This window comes from Chionomys nivalis, chromosome 6, assembly GCF_950005125.1.
Source record: "Chionomys nivalis chromosome 6, mChiNiv1.1, whole genome shotgun sequence".
Lineage (NCBI taxonomy): Eukaryota > Metazoa > Chordata > Mammalia > Rodentia > Cricetidae > Chionomys > Chionomys nivalis.
In genome coordinates this window covers 88,034,442-88,059,110 of record NC_080091.1, presented here as the reverse complement: position 1 = coordinate 88,059,110, position 24,669 = coordinate 88,034,442, and the positions used below count along the sequence as shown (strand labels likewise).

The 24,669-nt window shown below is 36.8% G+C and overlaps 1 protein-coding gene across 4 annotated transcripts in view; it reads left to right on the top strand.

The window, feature by feature from the left end:
• The window catches only part of Ankrd17 (ankyrin repeat domain 17), a 147,571-nt gene that overhangs the window by 68,428 nt on the left and 54,474 nt on the right, over positions 1-24,669 (top strand). Inside the window, exons 7-16 of one of the 4 annotated variants that reach the window (XM_057773135.1) lie at positions 2,079-2,173; positions 4,336-4,573; positions 6,736-6,927; positions 7,608-7,717; positions 13,748-13,835; positions 16,212-16,339; positions 16,554-16,697; positions 17,033-17,135; positions 18,544-19,296; positions 23,569-23,714. In XM_057773135.1, coding sequence (XP_057629118.1) covers positions 2,079-2,173; positions 4,336-4,573; positions 6,736-6,927; positions 7,608-7,717; positions 13,748-13,835; positions 16,212-16,339; positions 16,554-16,697; positions 17,033-17,135; positions 18,544-19,296; positions 23,569-23,714 — 1,997 coding nt within the window. Of the gene's footprint in view, positions 1-2,078; positions 2,174-4,335; positions 4,574-6,735; positions 6,928-7,607; positions 7,718-13,747; positions 13,836-16,211; positions 16,340-16,553; positions 16,698-17,032; positions 17,136-18,543; positions 19,297-23,565; positions 23,715-24,669 lie in introns of all 4 variants that reach the window. The other 3 variants (XM_057773134.1, XM_057773137.1, XM_057773136.1) reach the window with 3 other exon arrangements.

The following is a 24,669-nucleotide window of genomic DNA, read 5'->3' as shown; positions in this document are numbered from 1 at the left end:
CGCCCACGTCTTTTTTTCCTCGGCCTAGTCCTTTCCTTGTCATTGCTTTGTTTTACTGTTTGAGTGGCAAGATCTTGTATTGGCTTTAGAACTGATTTCCTTTAAAGTATGAGAGAGTAATGCTTAGATGTATAAATGCCTAAAATTTAAGTTATTCAGTTTTGAGTGTCTGATGTTAGCAGATTTTCACGTAGAGAACACAGTTGAAATCAGTTATTTTCCTACTCCTGTTCGGTAATCAGGCACATGGGCTGGTCTTCATTAAGGATTAGAGGATTTAAGCTTTGGGAAGTTTTTATTGGATGGCCTTATACACTTTTTACAAACATCTTTGAACCCAAAATTGGTTGGTTCCATTGCATTACTTTTCCCAGCTTGCCAGAGATCCTTGTGATGAGAGTACACATGACAACGCTGTTCTGTCTCCCTTTGTGGATAGCCTCTTCTGCTTTCTACAAATGTCTCTAAGGTTGGGCGTGTAGCTTTAATTAGAAGCTAGTTAGGAAATTATGTTCGTGGAGTACATCTTGAATATTTAGAGGACCTGTGAACTCTGTTTCTTGTGGGGTTTCCCGTGAGTTTGTTTGACAGCACTGTGGAAAGGGTCTAGAAGTCAGGCAGACTGAGCATTGATGTAGTTACTTGGGATGGAAATAACAGGGAAAAGGGAGACGGATAGCTAGCCAAGGGTAGTGGATGGTGTACTCACTAAATCCTGTTTTACCTCTTCATCTAGGACTAGACTATATTATTTTTCCTTCTAGTCTAATTCTAGTTGATTAGAAATTGATTATAATTGTTTTATATTGCTATCTTTTATGGTATCCAAAGTCCTACTTAAGGTGTAATTGCTCTACTACTTTTTAGTCACTTCTTGAACTGAAACATAAGACTCATTTGAAATTGTGTGTTTCTGTTTTATCTCCAAGTAAAGGATGCATATAAATTAAATGGTTTTTTTTTTTTTTTTTGGATTTTTCGAGACAGGGTTTCTCCGTAGCTTTTGGTTCCTGTCCTGGAACTAGCTCTTGTAGACCAAGCTGGCCTCGAACTCACAGAGATCCGCCTGCCTCTGCCTCTGCCTCCCGAGTGCTGGGATTAAAGGCGTGCGCCCCCACTGCCCGGCTTAAATGATGTTTTAAGAATATTTTCATATGTGTGTATTTACAATTCCTTCTGAAAAGTTTGTGTGTTGATTATTGTCATTTTAAGCATTTGAAGTCATAGATTAAATAACCTAAATGATTTTCATCCCTGGGTACTATCTCTTGAAAAATAAGTGGGGCTTGGGGGAGAACGATGAGATGGCTGCTTTTGCAGAGGACCTGAGTTCAGTTTGCTCCAGGGTTATCTGATAGCCTTTCAGGTCTCCATGGGCACTGCCTGTCCTCACATGGAAAGACACATAATTAAAAATAGCAAAAATCTAAAAAAAAAAAACAAAAAAAAAAAACAAGTATAGTGTACTGAATAAGGTTCATAAAGAATTATACAATAAGTACTTGTTTACCTGCACCTGTTATTTTTAACAAAATCTCAGTTGTTCCATTTTACCCATAAAGCCTCATTCTTTATTGCAGCCAGATGCTGGAGTAAAAGCCTTCTAGCTTAGAGAGTCAGAGGAAGCACCCAACTGATTTTTCTCTTACCCTGGTGTCCTAGAAGCCTCTCCCTTTTCTACAGTGTCAAAACTGATCTCTTCCAACTCAGTGTCCATCCCCCCATTCTGCTTTCTGTGTGTCTATCTATCTCCCTGACTTCCTTTTTCTGTGTTTTTTTTTCTTAATAATTCTATGTTCACTTCCTGTCAACTGGTTGCTTGTTCTAACTCTTGACTTATGGTTGACTATTTAATTAATCCTGTTTACAATATTGAAGTAGAAAGCTCTTGGTTTAAAGGTATGTGCTAGGGCTGAACCATACCACGAGTTGAAACAGGTTTTTCCAATAAATAATGCAGTTGTGGGGTTCACATTGATCAGATATTCTGCAACATGCACCAAAAATTGTATATCACTTTGATTTTAAAAGTAATTTTTAAAAATAAGTATAAATAATCCATTATATTTTTGATTTAGGACATTTAGAGATGGTGCGATTTCTTTTGGAAGCAGGCGCTGATCAAGAGCATAAAACAGATGAAATGCACACTGCTCTAATGGAGGCTTGCATGGTAAGATAGTTGAATGCATATACAAAGTCTATTTTCATACTAGGTGGGAGAGAGAGAGAGCTACTTTATAATAGTGAACCTTTCCTTTGATGTAAAAGCTGTTTTTCTTTATTGTGCGACAGGATCTTAGCTGCACTTGGTGATCACATGTAATCCCAACATTTAGGAGGCTGAAATAGGAATATTGCTTTTAGTTTGAGGCAAGATTATATTGTGATTACTGGCTCAACCATGTTTACATAGCAAGACCTTGTCAAGTTATAAGTAGCTGCCAGACAAGATGATACATGACTTTAATCTCAGCACTAGGGAGGCAGAGACTGGATCTCTGTGAGTTTGAGGATGGCCAGGCTATATAGAGAGACTCTGTCTCCAAAAATCTCTCTCTCTCTCTCTCTCTCTCTCTCTCTCTCTCTCTCTCTCTCTCTCTCTCTCTCTCTCTCACGCGCGCACACACACACACAGCAGGTAAGAGCTCTTGCTATGCTTGGTCCCGTGTGGATAATTGCATGCACATAGCACACTTAAAACAGAAAAAGCACTCATTTCTTCTTTTTCTTTTCTTTTTTTTTTTTCCCCGAGACAGGGTTTCTGTGTGGTTTTGGAGCCTGACCTGGAACTCTGCTCTTGTAGACCAGCCTGGTCTCGAACTCAGAGATCCGCCTGCCTCTGCCTCCCGAGTGCTGGGATTAAAGGCGTGTGCCACCACCGCCCGAGAGAAAGCACTCATGTGTACACATATCACACAAACATCTTTGAAAGCAAAATATAAAAAAAAAATTGTATTTTAGTGTTTGATTTTGAAAATGAATATTAATACCCTTGAACTTTTTGTATTTTAATTTATAATCTACTTAAAGGGGGTTATCTGGGAACAAGCTGTGGGAGATATATGAGAAATGGTAGATGATCATCATTTATGCTTGTATTATACATTCAAGTATACAATGTATACTTGAATTATACATTGCTTTCTGCATTGTCAGCCCTGTGTTGTTTTAGTAAAATTTCTCTTCTGAGCATGTGTAAATTTCTTTGGAAATTTTTGAGTTCCTTGTCTATAAAATTATAAGATTAAGTGAAATCCTAGAACACCAATAATATTGACAATTTCAGCAATCTCTCTGATAATGGAAATTCATTCACTGTTGCTATCTTGTCCAATGAAAACACTCTTTATGTAGATAGATAAATTAAGGACGAATATACAATAGATCTAATTCATATGCATTAGAAATGTTATAAATAAATGCAAATTGCTGGGCATGAAGATATAAGCCTGTAATCCCAGTACTCAGTCTCAATAAATAAAAGATAGATAGATTATGATACTCGGTTTCAATAAATAATAAGTAGATGGGTGAATGGATAGTTGGATGGATGGACAGATAGGCTGATAGATAATAGATGTAAATAAAAGATGTATGATTAGAGTCCAGGCACTTAGGTGGTCTAAAAGCTGTAGCTCTTAATTGGACTTTTGGTTTGGCTTAATGGTGAAGCATTTCAAAACTGCAAAAATAGCAATGCAACCATGAAAATAAGATATTCAGAGAAAGGTGCAATATGTGTGAGGAAGTATATGAAAGGTTAAAAGAAACTGTTCGTTGAAAGAAAACAGCATGGAGATTCTTCAGTAGTTGCTAGGAATAAGATAAACTCCCTTCTTCTTCTGGGGCTTACATGACCAATAAAGAAAGCATTATCTACTACTTTTGTTCCTTTCACACATGATTCTTTTTCTCCAGTGTTTCCAAACTTTTCCTGCTAAATCAAGTTTGCTCACTCTTAAGATCTTACGAATATTTTTCTTTCTCTCTACCTAAGCTTTGCCACTTGCCATTTAAATGTCCTCATTGTTCTGCTTATTCTCTGTGCCTTAGGTTTGTCTCTGCTCATTTCCTTCCATTTCTCTTTTGGTGGCTGATAAGCTTCTTGATTAGAGACACCAATTTTCTCTATTTGCTTTAAATCCTCAAGCTTCTGTAAGATGACGAGTACAGGCATCACATAGCATGTGTTTACCAAACTCACCTGTAGATTTAGTCTTTTGAATAAAGGTCAGCAGGTGTCATCATATGGTAATTAGGAAGTCTTTTAGTTTTTATTTATTTCAAGTATCATAAGGTGCTGATTTAATTTTTTTCATTGCTTGTGAATAGGATGGCCATGTTGAAGTAGCTAGATTGCTCCTGGACAGTGGTGCTCAAGTGAACATGCCGGCTGATTCATTTGAGTCACCATTGACTTTAGCTGCCTGTGGTGGACATGTGGAACTTGCAGCCTTACTTATTGAAAGAGGAGCTAGCCTGGAAGAGGTCAATGATGAAGGGTATACACCGTTGATGGAAGCAGCCCGTGAGGGACATGAAGAAATGGTGGCGTTACTTCTAGGCCAAGGTAAGCACTTGTAGTAAGTACTAAACCAGAAATCAGTAGGTCAAAAGTTTTAATATTAAGGCTGAATTTCAGCACATTGCTCCTAAGTATATTTACAGTGAGCTATTGCTCCCAAATTTCTACGTTGTCTACTTTAAAATAGCTGAGTAAAATTTTCTTCAATGTAGAATTTTGAAACTCATGTGCTGTGAGAAAGTAAAACAGCAAACAAATAAGCAAAATCAAGGTTCATGTCGACATTTGTCTTAAGGGAATATGAGTACCATGATTCTCCAAACCTAATATAGGAGGAAATTCTTTGTAGTATGAACCACTTACTGTAATGAAACAACATCAGAAGCCCTGCTGTGAAATGTTTGATCAAAGTATGCAGCAGGCCAAGTGGGGACTCCACGTTTATAATCAGTCCTTAGGAGGCTGAGGTCAGCCAGTGCTACATATGGATACTCTGAGGAAAAACAACAGAACACTCATTTGAAACTAACAAAGCTAGGTGCCAGTACATCAGAAACTGTGGAGCTTGGCCTATAAGGAATCTCTGGAAAAGTGAAATGATGTAAGAGTTTATATATCTTACACTTAGATAATAATCTCTGATGGAGGAGGGTCATCTATCTGTTGCTTTCATTGGTTAATTAATAAAGAAACTGCTTGGCCTGATAGGTCAGAACATAGGTGGGTGGAGTAGGCAGAACAGAATGCTGGGAAGAAGGGAAGTGAGGAAGCCGATATGGAGCCAGCTGCCAGGTCAGACATGCTGAATCTTTCTCAGTAAACCACTACCTCATGGTGCTACACAGATTATTAGAAATGCGTTAGTTAAGATGTGAGAGTTAGCCAGTAAGAGGCTAGAGCTAATGGGCCGAGCAGTGTTTAAATGAATACAATTTGTGTGTTGTTATTTCGGGTGTAAAGCTAGGTGTGCAGGAGCCGGGTGGGACGAAAAGCAGACCTGCTCGCCTCATCACTACAAATCTCCCATTATACTTTCAGTGTGATTTTGTTTTTCTTTCCATAGTATTTTGTTTTAACCTTGTGAAATCTGGTCCATTTAGCACAAGTGGCACATTTGTGTTTAAGTAGAGGATCTATTGCCTGGAAGTTTAAAAGTATAGGATTTGAAGTATACTTTTTTGTTTGTTTTGATTTTTGAGTCAGGCTCTCTCTTTGTGTAGTCCTGTAGCTAGCTTTGTGGACCAGGCTGGCCTTAAACTCACAGAGATCTACCTGTCTCTGCTTCTCAAGTGCTGGGATTAAAGGTGTGCACTACCACAACCTGGCAGACTTTAAAATGTGAATCATTTACATTGCATGACAATTTTGTTTCTAATGGGAAGGAGGGCGGGAGGGGAGCTATTACAATGGTGCTTGTTCAGTCAGTCGTGTGGTGGTCATGAGATTGATAGTAATGCTGCTAGGGCAAGCTAATTACATGAGTTAAAATCAGCTTTTTCTCTGGGCGGTGGTGGTGCACGCCTTTAATCCCAGCACTTGGGATGCAGAGGCAGGTGGATCTCTGTGAGTTCAAGGCCAGCCTGATCTACAGAGCAAGTGCCAGGACAGGTTCCAAAGCTACAGAGAAACCCAGTCTTGGAACCCGCCCCCCCCCCAAAAAAAAAGCTTCTTCAGCGTTATGTAAAATGGTGCTGAAAATAAAATAAAGCATAAAGTCTTAGTAATATACTGTTCAGTGGATATTTATTCAACATTCCCAAGGACTTGGGCTTAATCTCCATCCAACACCACACAGTTGCCATGGGTTCATTCTCTAGCATTGCTCCTCCCCTAAATTAAAATTATTTAAATAAATGTACCTTAACAGTTGTACTTTTAATATTGCCTGGGAAATAATAAAAGCTTATTAAATGTTAACTAATGCCATTAGTACATTTATCCTCCATTTTGAATCTTTGTAGGAGACAATTAGGTAATTTTATGACTCTGTAATCATAACTAATACCTTCTTTTTAAACAAATATTCCAACTATGTATAGAAGATATTGACTTATAAATGTGGGTTTTTCTCCCATTTACTCTTGACTGCCAAGAATGGGGAAGAGATACTTCTATTTACTTTATACATAGTTCATTAGGAAACAGTTGTGTTTTGTTTGTATCTAAGTAAATTCTTGAGCTTTCTTTTAAGTAGAATCTTTTTTTAGGAGCAAATATCAATGCACAGACAGAAGAAACTCAAGAAACTGCCTTGACCCTGGCATGCTGTGGAGGCTTTCTGGAAGTGGCAGACTTTCTTATTAAGGCTGGAGCTGATATCGAACTTGGGTGTTCTACCCCTCTAATGGAAGCTGCTCAAGAGGGCCATCTGGAGTTAGTTAAATACTTACTAGCTGCAGGTATGCATTTTTGCATTTGGGAATATACTACATGATGTAAATAAAGATCACACTACAAATATTTTTTACGTTACGGTATGCAGAATTTGTATTGAACCAGGCGGTGGTGGCATATGCCTTTAATCGTAGCACTTGGGAGGCAGAGGCAGGCGGATCTTTGTGAGTTCAAGGCCAGCCTGGTCTACAGAGCTAGTTCCAGGGCAGCTTCCAAAGCTACAGAGAAACCCTGTCTGAAAAAAAAAAAGAATTTGTGTTGAAAAGATAGGATATATATTGTGCATGTTCTGAATAATTTACCTGTCAGTATGTGCAATTTTAAATTCAAATACTTTTATTCCAGATTTTTCTTTTTAAAAAAAATTATTTGTGTGTGAATGCATTTAGACATGCCACAGTGCATATGTTGAGGGGAAGAGGACAACTTGTGGGAGTCAGCTCTCTTTCAACCATGTGGTCCTTGGGACCAAGCTCAGGTGGTTAATGTCTTGATGGCAGTTGCTTTTACCTCCTGAGCCGTTTCTTGAAAACTTTCCCATCTTTTAAAGATGTTGTCAGTATACTCACTATAATAATATATATGTATATTTTGTCTGATTTAGGAGCTGTGAGATATCTTGAAGAAACAGATTTCATTTTTAAAAATGTTTTAAAATGATTATTATCATTTATTACTTTTACAGGAGCCAATGTTCATGCCACAACAGCAACAGGAGATACAGCTTTAACATACGCCTGTGAAAATGGCCATACAGATGTAGCGGACGTCTTACTACAGGCAGGTGCAGATCTGGTAAGCTGTATCACTTAAATCTTTATTGATAACAATAAGATGAATTAGGCACTGTAGCACATACATGCCTATACTCCTAGGAGCCTGAAGCAGGAAGATGCCCAAGAGTCCTAAGGCCTTCCTGGAATTCATGGTGATACATGCCTCTGCAAATAAATGAAGCCAAGAAATTAATTCAAAGGCATATCTTCTCACTTTTTTGGGTTTTTTCCTCACTTTTATTTAAAGTCACAGTTTTTTTTTTTACATTATTTAGTTTTTGTTCATATTTTTGTAATATTATTCAGTTCACTTGTCTTGTGCCCTTAAAAAGAAATGTTTTCTTGCCGGGCACTCGGAAGGCAGAGGCAGCCTGGTCTACAAGAGCTAGCTCCAGGATAGGCTCCAAAGCTACAGAGAAACTCTGTCTCAGAAAACAAAAAAAAAACAAAACAAAAAAAAAAAATAGTTTTCTGCTGGAGATAGTACTCAAGTTATTCTTAGTTGTTTACTTAAGGTAAATGTGGCTTAGAAGCATTTCTTTGTAGGTAGGAAAAATTGCCCACTGTGTTTTGAGCATTATTAATTAAAATGTTAAGTATTAAATAATTGATCCCACAAGTAGTACTATAAGTACTACTAATTTATATTAGTAAGGCGATTAAAATGGCTTGTAAGTACATTCAGTACAGTATATTAAGAGTTGTCACAAGGAATATATGGAGAGTGATTAAGGTCAAAAGATGTAACTAGTCATTTGAGATACTTCATTGGCTAGATGGGGTTTGGAAAAGGAGGCCTAGAAATATGACAAAAAAACTATATAATTGAAAAAAAAATTATAGGAGTTGTCTGAATGCTTGGAAGGTGTGGAGTAGCTCTGTGAAGGGAAGGTGTAGTCTCGTGGTAGCACTCAGGAGACTGGGAGTTCAAATGGAGCCTCACTACAGAGTGAGTTTTGAGGCTAGCCTGTGTTACATGAGACTCTGAGGAGAGGATGTATAAATATCCTAGCATTCGGAATACTGAAGCAGGAGGGTCGCTGTTCTTAGAAGCCTGAGATGTGTAGCAGGATGATGCATCTCGAATTTGACATGTTCTTAATAATAAAAACCCTGAATCGAATATTAGGGGGTGAAACTGAAGAATCAGAGAAGCAAAGCAGCCAGCCACTAGGGTTTTTACCTATACAAAATTCTCAGACCAAAAAGGGTTGAGCTCCTGTCTCCTCCAGCCTAATAATCCTCTCTCCGCCCAGCCATATCAGTTCCTGTCTCCACTTCCTTAGTGCTTGGATTACAGATGTGAGCCATCCCGCCTGTCCTCAATTGTTAACTAGTGACTTGCTCTGCCCTTTAATCTTCAGCCAGGCTTTATTTGTTAGAGCACAAGCAAGGTAATCACATTTCTCTCTTTTTTAAAAAAAGAAAGTTATTAACTAATACAAAAAAAACTATGTACAATAAGTACAATAACTATAAGCATTGTATATAGGAAATATACAATATATACAGGCAAAAACAAGGTCTGGTCTCTTTACATTTGACAAATTCAGGAAAAAAATCCATTATCTGTCCTATTTTGATGAGTTCAAAAGGTTGTACCTTAATCCACCTAACTTGCATTAATTATCAACTCAAAATTATCTTTGTATGTCTTTCAATCTTGTGCACTTACATTTTTTTAGTAATTTCTTTTCAGAATCTGTTAACAAGGAAAACTATAAATATCTAATCTTCAACTCCCTCGGAGACCCGAGAACGAATTAATATTGACTGAATAAGCAGGAAGTGCAAGCAAACGACTTTCCAAAAATGTGAAAAATGACAGAAACAGCTGACTACCTGGACAGTCACCCAAAGTTCCTCTGCAATGTTGGGGAATCCATCTTCAGCTTAGAGGCCTAGCATATTTGACAGACTTTTCTATGAAGCAGGATATTCTGAAGGGCTGTCCTTCCTTGTTTTGGCAAAGTTTGGCCGTCTGTATTTTTGTGTCCTGCTTGTCCCATTTGGACAGCATATTGTCAGTAGAAAAGAAAAGGGCATTTTCTTGCCCACTGGCTAACTTTTACTACAAGATAAACTCCATATGAAGTTTCTTTGATGCCTATCATCTTCTCTGGAGTAGATTGGTGCTGCCTTGAGCAGACATGTTTCTCTGTCATTAAAATAAAAGGGACGTATGTTATTAAAACATCTTAAATGCCATATTCTACAGATTACTGAAGTGTTTGAAAACGGCCTGTCTATCTAAGATATATATGCTTGACCTTAAAAATCTACCTAATGTGACTATAAGCTTGATTGTAATAGATAACTAATTATTAAGCTGCATTTCCTTATTATCCTAAATATTTAGTAATAAGTTTCAAGGACTGGAAATTTGTATTATCTTGTTAAATGAACTGTATAGGTACAATACTTTGAACAAAATTAGAAATGTATGTACAATATTTTTTAACAAAAATAATCTTAAATTTGTATCAATATACAAAAATCCATGTCAATGTAAAATATTTAAAACTAATAGTTTGTTTTTTGGTTTAAAAGCAGATTCAGTAATTTACCTTTCTACTATTTCTGTAACCTCCCTTTTTCTTTTCAGAGTAGATTCAATAAGCTATCCATATATCCTATCATATCTATATCCCCTTTTTTTCTTTTCAAAACCAGAACTCTGAATCTAATCTCCTTTGTTCAACTTTTTTCCTGACCATTAGCAATAACAACTTGTAACCAACCACCCTAAATGATGACAAATATCCATAACCCATTGATCCATCAAGTCCCCCCCCCCCCAACTTCTTGGGAATGTGGGCGTCATGTTCTTAAAATTACTTCCTGATGTCTAGGGATTGTGAAAAGAAAAATTTGGGTTAATTGTCAAGTCCTGGGAGAGGTAGCTTTATCATTTGTTGTCCAGTCTCTATGTCGTGGCAAAATGAAGGGCTTGTGTCATGTCCTGACTAGAATAGTCTGTGAGACGGGATCATCTCAGCTAGCCAACTTGAAATTGTCTTGAGCAGTTTGTAGTTCAAAGTTGATCTTCAGGTGTTGTCATGGCCTTGGTATAGTTGCTGTTGTGGGGCCCTATCATCTTTTTTGAGTCTTCAGAGATCAGTCTTAGGCATGGTCTTGGTTCAGGGAAGAAAACTTAGACATTTTAAATGTCATATGCAGTATATCTTAAAGATATTTAAGGATCAATATTTGTTATGTACATCCAGAGTACAAAAATTTAATGCCTAGTTACCTGTTACTCAAATCCAGAATCATGTACAGGAAGCTAGATGAAGCCTTTTTCTTGAAATCTTAAGTGTTCTATATGACCATTAATATCATGACATTAAAGAATTCTTTAAAGAAGATAGATATATTTTATAAGTTTTGAGATAATATGAATACCTTAATAAAAGATTTAAAGAGTCAAAATAAAACCAAGGTATTATGAGATTAGTGGCAATAAAATACTCCCTTCATTTTGGTTTTTCTTGTCCCATAACAAGTGGATCTTTATAGTGCTATATTATTTGTATTTTATTATATAAAGCTTGCCTGAAGAACAGTGCAAAACAGCCACACTAGTCAGGCATACAGGCCAGCCAGTTGTTGCACACACCATTAATCTTAGCACTAGAGACGAATATAAAACGGGAGGAGACCGGTCTCCCTCTCAATCTGAGGATTCATGGGTGAAGAATTGTCCATTTTCAATCTGTGGTAGAGGTAAGAGTCTGGCTGGCTGCTATACTTTTCTGATCTCAGGTTAAACCTCAATATCTATCTCTGTGTTTTTATAATTCATGGTACAGCACTTCTGGCATCAGACAGATTTTGGAATTTTCCTTTTAACAAAAAAAAGCTTGCGTTTAGAGAAGGAGAGAGCCACTCTCCAATTTCAAAGCCCACTTTAATTTTTTAAATGTACTGCGACAATAAAAAGCTTTTTGCATTATATGACTGGAGAGAAAAACAGAAACAAACATTTGGGATGATTCATGACATTTTATCCTGTTAGAAATATGATATACTAATGGGCCAATTTAATCCTTTTCTTGGAGCATTTTTTTCTGGATTTTTTTCTCCATTTCTTATTTGTCCATTGGCCTTCCGATTCCTGAGCTAGATCCCTTCATTCTCCTAAAAAGACACAAAAACCATTCCCCAACCCTAATTTTGGGGAGGTTCCTTTTGGCAAGTTATATCTGATCAAATGAAAAGAATTTGTTAGTTCTTTAGGTTAGTTTAGATGGAACGGCCACATAGTTTGATGACCTATCATCTCTTTTAATTAAGAGGTTTCTTTTCTTCAAATTGAACCTTTATCAATTTTGATGGTATCCATATCTTTTCTTCTCTTATGGAAGCAAGCAAAACCCCTTCCCTAGTGTAACACATGTCCCGGTTTGTAGTCTAAGTTCAGCACATTTTAAAGTATAAAGGCTGATTTAATTCCATAGATTTTTTTTTTCCCCATTAGTGTCTCTCCTCAGCTGTTGTTCCTTACTTATTAGTGTTTAGAAAATTCAAATAAAGCATTATGTAATCTATTTCTGGGGATCTTTATTACTCCTTTCTGTTTATTTAGCGTATCTTTTAGAGTTCATTTTGATGTTTCTATGACTGCTTTTTCTGTAGGATTGTGTGGTATACCTGTAATATACTTTATATTGTAATAAGCAAAAAGCTTTTATTTTATTAGAGACACACATGCTGGAGTATTATCAGTCTTAATTTGTACAGGTATTGCCATGATAAAGACGACATTAAAACAAAGAGTGAGATATAAAGACAGAAGAGGGTCTGTCAATCAACCCAGGTGTGAGTCCCAACTCTACCCATCAGGGTCTCAGCTTTCCCCAACTTCCACCAAGCCAGTGGTCAGAAGCATGACTTTTGTTAATTCTAAGGTTGTGAAATATACGTTCCCTATAAACCTCTTATGCATGCTTGACTCCAATGAGAGAAACAGTGGGTCCCTAGAGCTGTTGGTAATGGTGACATTATTAGTGTACATATTTATTAACTAATATCCCAGTTTCAGGAATAAAATTCCCATACTTGTCTGAGTTTTCATTTTCAAGTGAAAAAAAAAAAAAGAGGTGTTGACTCAATGAGCCAACTCCCAGTTTTCTTTCTTTTCGTTTCTTTTTTTTTTCTTTTTGGTTTTTCAAGACAGGGTTTCTCTGTAGCGTTGGAGCCTGTCTGGAACCTAGCTCTTGTAGACCAGGTTGGCCTCTAACTCACAGAGATCCGCCTGCTTCTGCCTTTCAAGTGCTGGGATTAAAGGCGTGCTGGGCTTCTAGACTAATTGCTGTCTACTGACCTCCCTGTAATGGATTAAGTAAGAATGCTGCGGATCCCAGGTGCCTAAGCAGTGGAGTGGGCAGTGGGTCCCAACAGTAGCCAGTTCCACTTAGTTCCCAAGTGGCTGCCCTGGGCCATAAGGGGCAGCAAGTCTCACAATGAGGGAAAAGCAGATGGGCATGCCAAGAGACCAAGCCGCAGATCCCCGAAGGCGGCTGGTCCTGGGCAGGGAGAGAAAGAGACATGAATAGACATGCCATGCAGAGTGAGGTCGGATATTTATTTAGTGGGTTAGGGAAGGGAAGGGAAGAAGGGGGAAGAGCAGAGAGAAACAGACTGACAGAGACAGAGGGGCGAAGGGAGAAATGGAGAGAATGGAGCAAGGCAGAGTCTGCCTCTTGGGAGAGGGGGAAAAGAAGAGACTCAGGCTGGAAGCTGAAGATCAGCTTGCCTTGGTGGACAGGGGATGAGGAGTGGGCATGGCTTGTCTCTTAAAGGGACAGAGCAGACCATTACACTCCCTACTTTAGGTTTTAAATTATTAGAATAAAGTGCATATATAATTTTTAATTGAAAGTATATTTTCTTAATTTGCACATTATATAATAATAATACTTGGGTTGAGAATTAAATCTGTTGTTTATTTTTATGGTAAGAGTAATTAAGTATCCCCCTTACAATTAAGTATGAGTTATACAACTAGGGTTTTTTGCTTTGTTTTTGTCTTTCTGTTTTATAACAGGAGCATGAATCTGAAGGTGGAAGAACTCCTTTAATGAAAGCTGCACGTGCCGGTCATGTTTGCACAGTGCAGTTCTTAATCAGTAAAGGTAAGTTTATGTAGAAGAAATTTTTTCTTTCTTTTTCTGAACTGTCTAGGTGGTACTATGGTAAGGCATTTTGACCTTTGGAGGCCCTTTCTGATTGTTCTATGGCATGGAGAAGGGATGCTCCTAACAGTAATAAACATCTCATAAAACATAATAATTGTGAACTACAAGAGGCTATTACACCAAGTAGCAGTCTTGTGAAGAAACACTTATTAAAAAATTTCTTTTGTGTAAAATATTGTATGTTTAATTCCTATTCTGTTTATTTAATATAACATTGTTTTCAAACATGAGTTTTTGCTTTTTGTCTCTGTAGAACTTGGGGACAACACCTTTTTTTTTTTTTTTTACTTTATGTTGTCTTTATTTCTTTAGTTTTTTTGAGACAGGGTTTCACTGTAGCCTTGGAGCCTGTCCTGGAAACTAGCGCTTGTAGACCAAGCTGGCCTTGAGCTCACAGAGATCCGCCTGCCTCTGCCTCCTGAGCGCTGGGATTAAAGGCGTGCGCCACCACCGCCCGACAACAGTGAGATGATTTTTTTTCTTTTTTTTTTATTTAATATTTTCAGTGAGATAATTTTTTAACTGAAAGAAAAAATATTTAGAATTTAATTGTGATACATGCCAATGTACATGAGGATTTTCATTCATTCTCAGCAATTATTCTTTTGAATCTGTTAGTGGCCAAATAAACACATTGTTTTAAATAATTTCTTCAATATTTACCCAAGCTCTATTAAAATTGTTTTTCAAGAATTTGTTTTACTGTTATGGCAGATTAAAAATACTACTTCTGAAGCAAAGACACGAAGAAAAATGATTGATAGTGAAGGGCCATATGTACTTTGGAAGTGTCTACTCTGCAATACAAAAAATACTAAAGAAGTCACAGACTTAAAACTTCCTTTTTTCTGAGATGGGGTTTCTCTGGGTAGCTTTAGCTGTCCTGGAACTAGCTCTTGTACACCAAGCTGGCCTTGAACTCACAAAGATCCACCTGCCTCTTCCTCCTTTGTGCTATAATTAAAGACATAAACCACTAACCCCCTCCTTTGGTTGATTTTTAATGAGTTTGATTCCACTTCCTATCTCAAATTTTCAGTTGGCACTTTACCCAGCAGTCAGGGACGTAACTGAGGGCGAAAGTATGATACTCTTTCCTCTGATACTTTCTAATGAGAAATAGGGAAAATAATGTTAGATATTTCTCTGTTCATTGTGGGTGGGTTTTTTTAATGTATTTAGGCTATTGAAGAAAATATTTATCTTAAAACAAAGATTTTATTTTTAATATGTTTTAAAATTGTGTAGCCCCGTGTGGTGGTGCACGTCTTTAATCCCAGCACTCAGGAGTCAGAAGCATGTGGACCTCTGAGTGTGTGTGTGTGAATTTTTTTTTTTTTTTTTTTTTTTTTGGGCTGTGGATTTGTACACATGGTTACAGGGCCCATCAATGCCAGATCTCCTGAAACTAGAGATTCAGGTGATTGTGAGCTCTGTGTGGGTGTTGGAACCAAACTTGGATTCCTCCGATGAATTTCAAGTATTATTAGCCATTGAGTGAGCCATCTTTCTTGCCCCTGTGTTTTCCTTTTTCATTATAGTAATTGCTATTGGTATACTACAACCTTGTATTATCTTTACTAATACAAACTAAAATGTCTACGAGAGAAATGTAGCATATGCCTGTGGCATTTGCGTTTGAATGGTTCTGTATACGAAAGAGTTGTCCTGAAAATGAAATCTTTGTGAAACATGAGAGACTGTTGACAGTCAGAGGAGCTGGGGGATGAGCATGTGAGGGTTCATTTCACCATCTTCTCTACTCTTTATGATTTTTAATTTTTCCCTAATCTTGAGCCAATTAAATGAGTCAGTGGGTATCACTTGGTAAAAGTACTTTCTGCTTAGCCTGATGACCTGAACATAAAACTTGGAGCCCACATGGTAGAAAGAGAAAACTCAACCAACTTCCACAACTTGTCCTTTGACCTCCACATGCATACCATATCCTAAATGCACCATATATATACATATGTATGTATGTATATTTGCGTGCGTGAACATTAAATGATTTGTAAAATATTGCCACAGCTGGGCATAGGAAAATAGTTCAGTGGTTATGACCAGTTGCCGTTCTTCAGGCAGACCTGGGTGCAGTTCACAGCACCTACATCTCGTAGCCCACAGTCTTCTGTAACTCTGGTTCCAGGGTATCCAATGTCCTCTGGCCTCCCAGGGCATCTGCAAGCACATGGGGCACATAAACTCACACAGATACACACATAAACATATAAATTAAAATGAATAAATCTTAATTTTTTTTCTTTTTTTTTTAACCACTCTACCAATGTATTTTTTCCATGTTTGTTTTAGGAGCAAATGTGAATCGAACCACAGCTAATAATGACCATACTGTACTGTCCCTGGCTTGTGCAGGGGGTCATTTGGCAGTGGTGGAACTGCTTTTGGCTCATGGGGCAGACCCTACTCACCGTTTAAAAGTAGGTAACTCAAGTGGTTAAGCAGCTTTATGAATTCCGCATTTTGAACTTTGTAAAATTACCATATATAACTTGTATTTGTAATGGCATTCTGAGTATTAGATCTCTGACTTAAATAGAAGAACACTGTTTGCTGTTAAATATTTAATATGGTTGTACTTGAGACTGATAGCTTTCTTAATGTGCTTATGTGTTTCCTTTATTTATTCTTTAGGATGGCTCAACCATGTTGATAGAAGCAGCAAAAGGTGGCCATACCAGTGTTGTTTGCTATCTTTTAGACTATCCTAATAATCTACTCTCAGCCCCTCCACCAGATGTCACTCAGCTAACACCCCCATCCCACGATTTAAATAGGGTAAGATTCAAGGTTAAAGCATTTTATATTTTTAGCTATAATTTTCATTAAGTAAGATTATCTTTGTTAAGATGAAATTTGTATAATTATGCCAAGGCCATTATGTATTTAGCCTAGCATTGATCTAGATTGATGGGTTATGATTTACTTTTTTAAAATTATGCCTAGAATAACTGGAATTCATAGCTACTTTTTAAAAAAATCAGAGAAAAGGAGAATAATTTGATATAAAAATATGTCATTGTCTGAAATGGTCTTATTTGCTTAACAACTCTGCAAGTTATTAGTGTGATAATGAATTGTGTACTAAAGAAACAACTCATCCTTTCTCTTAGGCACCTCGTGTACCAGTTCAAGCACTGCCCATGGTTGTCCCACCTCAGGAGCCCGACAAACCACCTGCCAATGTTGCTACCACTCTTCCCGTTAGGAATAAAGGTCAGTTATGCTTGAGACTTTTTCTTACATGTCCAGGTGAAATTAAGAATACAAAAACTAGCCCCACAAAAATTATTTTTCACCAACAATGAATTTACTAAGTTGGTACCATTAACGTTTGGTTTGTTTGTTTGTTGTTTTAAACCAATGAAAAAACAACTTTCTGGGAGAGAAGATAGGTACTGAGAGACTCAGGAGATCCAGGTGCTCCTTTTTGATGGAATTCTGATTATCCACTATTTCCTCCAATGAGTAGTCATTTTTATTTGTTAAGTTGGATACAGTTGGATGACAATTCTGATCATTTTTATTTAGCATACCTAAGTCTTTGTAGTGACATGAGGCATAAAGATTAAAAAGTTCGATCAAATATTCAAATTCAATTTTAAGAACTGGTTTTAACTAGGTCACTTTTTCCACAACTAATAATTTAAAGATACGTAAGATACACTTGTTATTTCTTAGAATTCCAAGGTCCATTTTTTTTACTTGTTTATATCATACCATGCCTGTTTAAGTATGTCCCCAAACATGACACCTACCAGTTGGAATCAGTTTTTATTTTGAAAAGTTTTACTTGAAGAAACTGTGACTTTTGCATCTTGGTTTTGGCTACCTGTATTCTTATACCAACAAGTATGCTAAATATTCCCAGCAACTCTTTTCAGTCACAACCACTAGCCTGTCTTGGCTTCCTTTTCAGTTGGCTGCTAACCCTGTTAGCTAGAGCAGCCTGTTTCCCTGGCTGTCAGAAGGTACGGAGGATGGTGTAGTCCAGCAACTTTTCTATCAGGGACTAAATCCCAGTTCTCTGTTGGCAAGGTAGCTGTGTGACTGTGTGAATTCTCCTTCCTTTGTCAGTCTTGAAGGTGGTAGGTCCCAACAAAGACATATTTTAGTTGGATTTTAGTTTCTTGGTTACATCTCAGTGGTTTGGGCATTCTTTGTGTGTATGTGTGTGTGTGTTTATCAAAGGCACAGACATTTATTAAGTGTGGAAAATCTTGATATAGACATCTAAATTTTCTCTACACCTTAATAATTTATTTTTCTGCTCTTATGATTTTTACATTGTGACATATGAAATACCTACACATAGTGTTAGACTTGACTCTAACTGCACCATTTAGGTGTCGCAAACTTTCATCCCTCTGTTATCTTACTTTAGCCGTGTGGTGTTTATAAATTCTGAATTCTACTTCCAGAGATTACTCTATGCACATAAAATACATACATTATATATTTGTGATAGAGAAGGTGGACTTGTGTTTAACTCCTTAAAAGTATATTTCACCTTCGTGGATATGATACCTTGGTGCATAACTGTTGGCACTAAACCTCCCAACAGTAACTCTGTAATGAGGATGCCATTCATGTGCACTTCTGAGGGGGTTTCTTTTTCACACAGCTGCTTCTAAACAAAAGTCCAACAGCCATTTGCCAGCAAACAGCCAGGATGTACAGGGTTACATCACCAATCAGTCTCCAGAGAGCATTGTAGAAGAGGCTCAGGGAAAGTTAACAGAACTGGAACAGAGGATAAAAGAAGCCATAGAGAAAAATGCCCAGCTGCAGTCCTTGGAGCTGGCCCATGCTGACCAACTTACCAAGGAGAAGATTGAGGAGCTGAACAAAACGAGGGAGGAGCAAATTCAGAAGAAACAAAAGATTCTGGAGGAACTGCAGAAAGTAGAACGAGAGTTACAACTGAAAACTCAGCAGCAGCTGAAAAAACAGTATCTAGAAGTTAAAGCTCAAAGAATTCAACTTCAGCAGCAACAGCAGCAGTCTTGTCAACACCTGGGACTACTTACTCCTGTTGGGGTTGGAGAACAGCTTTCCGAGGGAGACTATGCACGGTTACAACAAGTGGATCCTGTTTTGCTTAAAGATGAACCTCAGCAGACTGCTGCTCAGATGGGTTTTGCACCAATCCAGCCTCTGGCGATGCCTCAAGCTTTGCCTCTGGCCGCGGGTCCCTTGCCTCCAGGGTCCATCGCAAATCTTACAGAACTTCAAGGAGTGATAGTTGGACAGCCAGTACTGGGCCAAGCACAGTTGGCAGGGCTGGGGCAAGGAATTCTCACTGAAACACAACAAGGGTTAATGGTAGCCAGCCCTGCTCAGACCCTCAATGACACGCTGGATGACATCATGGCAGGTGGGTTTATATTGTTATGAGCAGGTATCAAATATGATTTGCTTAAGGAGAGTAAGAGTGTGCCAGAATATTTTTTTTAACCATTACTCAACTTTTGAGAACTATTTTTGGACTCTTGACACATTATGTTTTTAGAAATATTAGTGTTAAGATCATCTCAGATGGCGATAGGTCAAATTAAAGATTAATTCATACAATAAAAATGACCAGTCTGTCTGTCTGAGCTTGGAATCCAGGTTTTTCAGCAGTGAGTTGAACCTTGGCTTTTACTTTTGGTTTTTATTTTCACTTTAAGTTCAGAACACTGGGGTTGGGTTTTGGCATTTTTGCTTCTGTATTCACACCAATAAAAGAAAAATTGATAAAAGTTGGAGAAAAAAAGATATTAGGGTGTATTAGGAAGTCTATTTGTGATAAAAAGAAATACTTGTGATAAAAAGAAGTACAAAACTTCATGATGGCTATTTAAGAACAAGCAAACAACAAAACAAACATGTTTACAGCATTAATAAAGTACCAACCAAGTAGAGTCTGATTCTACTGTATGTCAGTGATTTTTATACCCTGTGAATATTAATGTATAGTCTGTTTCTGACTGTATTATGGGAAGGCATGTTCCCCCAACAGTATGGTAAATGACCTGTTTTCAATGTGTAGCCAGGGAGAGTGTCTTCTATTGTAGTAAGGGTTGCAACTTGAGAAGAGTTTTAATGCTGCTTCTTTGGGACTGATTTTTATGAATTGTGTAATAGTAGGGTGAGATTTCATAGGCTTGTAAGTCATAAAGAATGATCTGTTACCTAAAATAATTTTCCTTCTTCAGGAAGGAAGATTGATAAGGAAGGGAAAGGGGAGAATAAAGGGAGTAAATAGTTGTTGATTTTTGGTAGTTTTCTTTTGATTTCTTCCCATTTTTTTTATTCATTTGTCTTTACCTGGATGATTTACTCTTTCTAATTTTAAACTATTTGAGAAACATTTATTATGAGGAAGTCATACATTACTATTAGGTTCTTTTTTTATAGAAAATATTCTTTCTAGCGTTTAGATTTTTAGGTTGAGATAATTCAGAAACTGAGATAAACAGGTAATGAGGTAGATTTTGCATTTCAAAAATTGGTATAGTTTCCCAGCCCCTCTTTTTTTGTATCTTCTCAGTAATGTGTGATATGAAAATCTCTGCTAATCCTACGAGTAACATAACTTATTCCAGAATAATTGTTAGTAATGACTAATAATAAGAATTGTAACAATCTTAATACAAGTATAGATTTTTTTAAAGACTTAAATCCCAATTAATCATCACTAACTGGTTATGATATCTAATAAACTCTAAAGACTTCAACATTGTATGGCAATTAGCTCATAGTAGTTATAAATCCGAAATTGATACCATGGCCCTGGCCAGTAACTTAAATCGTAATTCTCTGTTGTATCAGATTTACAAAGGATTATGGAGTTAAGTATTATTTATTGATGAAATGAAGGTTTGGAGCGTTCTATATAATGACTGTTGGAAAGTTTGTTTTGATGTGCTCTCAGTATACCTGATGTATTTGAGCATAGTTGTCAACAATTTGCTGATTGTAAAATTTTTGAATTCTGATGAAAATAATCAGATGTTTGTAAATCAGCTTTTTTTAAATTGATTCATTTATTTCCAGAATTTCTGTCTTATGTGTTCAAGGTGTTTCTTCATAAAATTTTTTTAGTTTAATGAACGTAAGATTCTAGGGATTATGATAAATTTGCTACTTTCTAAAAACGCTGCTATATCATGCTCTTCTTTGTGGGTAGAGAAACATACTCAGCAGAAAAAGAACAGAATTAAAAGTAATCTTACTGTCTTCTTGCAGATGACCCCTGTCTATTACCTCACTCCTGTTCACATGCTCTACATATGTATGTGCACATTCAAGCACACAGCTGTCTTCTGGATTCTCATTGTTGGAATAACTTGTGATCTGACTTGTCCTTCCAGTTGACTGAGGGTCATTTCCAGTCCTTATTTTTGGACTTCTTGTGTAGCACAACCTCATTCGGCCTTCTTTGCCCAAGCACCTTTGTTCCTTAGTTCTCATTTGTTAGGTTTCCTGTACCAAACTCTCCTTCCTTCTGATACTTAACTGGCCAATTCTTCAACCTTCCTTAATCACCAAATAAAAACTAGGCACTTGTTTAACCTGTCCTAACACAAACCTTTGTTTTGTGTTGATGAAATTTTCCATTTCTGCTGTTAAAACTTTTCAAGCATTTGGTTTTCCCTCCTTAAATTGAATTTCAAAATGTTAAGAAAAAGAAAAAAATTTTTTAGAACTATTATTTTTTTCTGGACTTAGATTTTTAAAGCTTTCCCTCTTATTTCTGTAGTAAACGGTTGAATGATGAGCAGTCACTTACTCTTGATAAAACAGTTTCAAAGGAAATAAGGTTTTACTCATCAACTTTATATGAGTCTCATCGAAACACCCCATCTGAACCACTCAGAGCAAGAGAGCTAATCTCAGTAGGTTCTTTAAAATATACTATTCCAGTTGGAATGTGGATTAAAATGTAGACATCTACCAATCTTTTAACCCATTTAAATTAATAGAATAAAAATCATCAAGGGCCAAAGAAATATAGCTCAGTTGGTATAAAGTTTGTGTTGTAAACGTGAAGCAATGAATTTATCCCTAGCACTCCATGAAACCAGTGGTGCACTCCTGCAGTCCCAACACTTGGTAGGTTGAAGGCAGTAATAGCAAAAATTCAAGGTCTTTTTAAGCATGGAATGTATCTTAAGAGCAGTGAATTTTATATTATTTTTTTTAAATTTGTGTATAGGATAAGAATATTCAAAGAAATTATTTAATCTTAAAATCTATATACGCTCATGTGGGCCTGTAATCCTTGCAGTCTGAGTTAGACTTGGGAGATAAAGATTACAAGATTGAAACCTTGTAATCAATATTATCAAATAGTATTGGAGTCTTTAGATAATTAGTAGCACCTACTCCTTCCTTGTGATCTGGTTCCTTAATTATTCAGATGTTTTGTTTTGTTTTGTTTTTTGTTGTTGTCGTTGTTCTTTGTTTCTTTTGACTTTTAAGTGAACTAAAAATGTACAATTATAGAATGTGTGTGGCTAAAATGTACAGTGAATGTTTGTGCCTGACCTTAAGATTTTATGTAAAGTAGATTTTTTAAGTGATAGTCATGTTTATAACTGTTACAAGATCAATTTCACTAATATTCTTGGCAAGATAAATTATTTTGCCTGGTTTCAGATTCAGCTGTGAATCTATAATTGTTTTCTGTCTGCTGTAGTTGACAGTACTTGGAAAACACACATCTGCACTCTATTCAGAGATGATTGTCCAAAAGTTACTGTGGGTGACGAGGAAGATATGTTTACACATTAGCTATAGAGCTGAGTTACTGGGAGAACAAAGTTCCATAATATAATCTTGTCTATTGTATGCCTCTGTCTTTAGCAATATTCTCCCACCCCAAGTACAGACCTAACTAGCCATTATTTAAATCATATATGTTGGTGAAATAAGATAACAGCAGATTCCTACATAGAAGAAAATGAATCCATATTAGGAGGATGACTGTGTAAATATATTTATTTCTAGCCTAATGTTAATTTTGTTCTAAGTCAGTGTGATTGCCAGGTTGATCGTGGGACATTTTATTCCTCTCATAATGTAAGAAAAAATATATATCTGTGTGAGGATTGATTTTTTTTTTTTTTAATACTTGAAAAAACCTGTCACACCAGGGCCTTCAAAGTTACTATTGCTCTGTTGTGTTTAGTAAATATGTGGTGTTTGAAGTAATTTGACTTGAATCTTCCATTCTAACAGTGAAGTGACTTTTATTTGCTCTACAGTACAAGGAGGTGTAAAGTTGGCAAAAAAATTTACATTCCCCCCTTTTATTCTTATTCTTGAATATTTTATCATTTATTTCTTTTCTGTGTAATATTAGTACAGGAAATATTTTTGTTTTCAGGTATTATGGATTAAGATTTTATGATTGCTTATTAAAAAAGAATTTGTCTTTCAGATGGATTATTGTATAGGAAGTGGATTATTCAATATACGTTCTAAGTTGGGGCTGTCCACCAATTAAAAACATTCAGAAAATTAGTTATTAATGTTATAATAGTGTCTTACAACCATTTCGATTAAAAAAAATTCTTTAATCTTTTAAAAGAAATATTTCTTAACTCTTTCCTAACAATGTTTGGTCCTTATTAAGTGCAGTTATTTTGTTCAACAGCAGTCAGTGGAAGAACATCTGCAATGTCAAACACTCCTACCCACAGTATCGCTGCTTCTATTTCCCAACCTCAGACTCCAACTCCAAGTCCTATCATCTCTCCTTCAGCCATGCTACCTATCTACCCTGCCATTGATATTGACGCACAGGTAAGCTCCACGTTAGGAGAGATGGTCTCACTGGAATTCACCACCTTTCCATGTTAACCTTCAGTGTTCCTAACTTATTAGACTGCATTGTCACAGACCCCCGATACAATTAAAGCTCATCATCCATTTTTTAAAAAACTGCCAAGGCAGATATGGTGGCTCACACTTAATCCTATCATTTAGAAGTTTAAGGCAGAACTACATGAGTTCAAAGCCAGCTTGGGCCTTCATAGTTAATGCCAGGCCTGGCTGAGCTTTAAAGATTACAGCTTTGGGGCCTGTCCTGGAACTTGCTCTGTAGACCAAATTGGCCTTGAACTCACAGAGAATCTGCCTGTCTCTGCCTCCTGAACTCGGGGATTAAAGGCATGTGCCACCACTGCCTGGCTGTGTATTTTCTTAAATAGTTAATGGATTGTTTATGAAATAAACTGCTGAGACTTGAATTCTAGATCAATCAGGTAGTAAAGTCCTGGACTAATGGAACTTTATGAACTGTATGTTTGTATATACTGTATGTCCTTAATTGCATTATGTAACATTTCCCCTTGAGACCCAGCCCAGTCTGGCTGTAATCCTAGGAATCCTCCTGTTTAATCCTCCTGAATGCTGGAGTTACAGGCATGAATCATCATACATGACTTTATATCACTTTTAAAGATTGTGATGGGATTACATATGGTTTGAGGAAATATGTTATGAGTTTATGCAATTTTAGCTGGTAACAGATTCCATGGAGGGAATAGAAACACATTATTTCTTTGGATTATCTGAAGGAATATGTATATGCATGGAGAAAGATATTGTTATGGTTTACAAAGCTTGAGATCTATTAAGAAAGGAGTTCTATTAAAAATATTTTGATTCCCAACATTGAAGAGGCAGAGACAGGTAGATGTGAATGTGAGGCCAGTGGGGCCTGCATAATGTCTTAATGTCTCAATAAATAAATAAA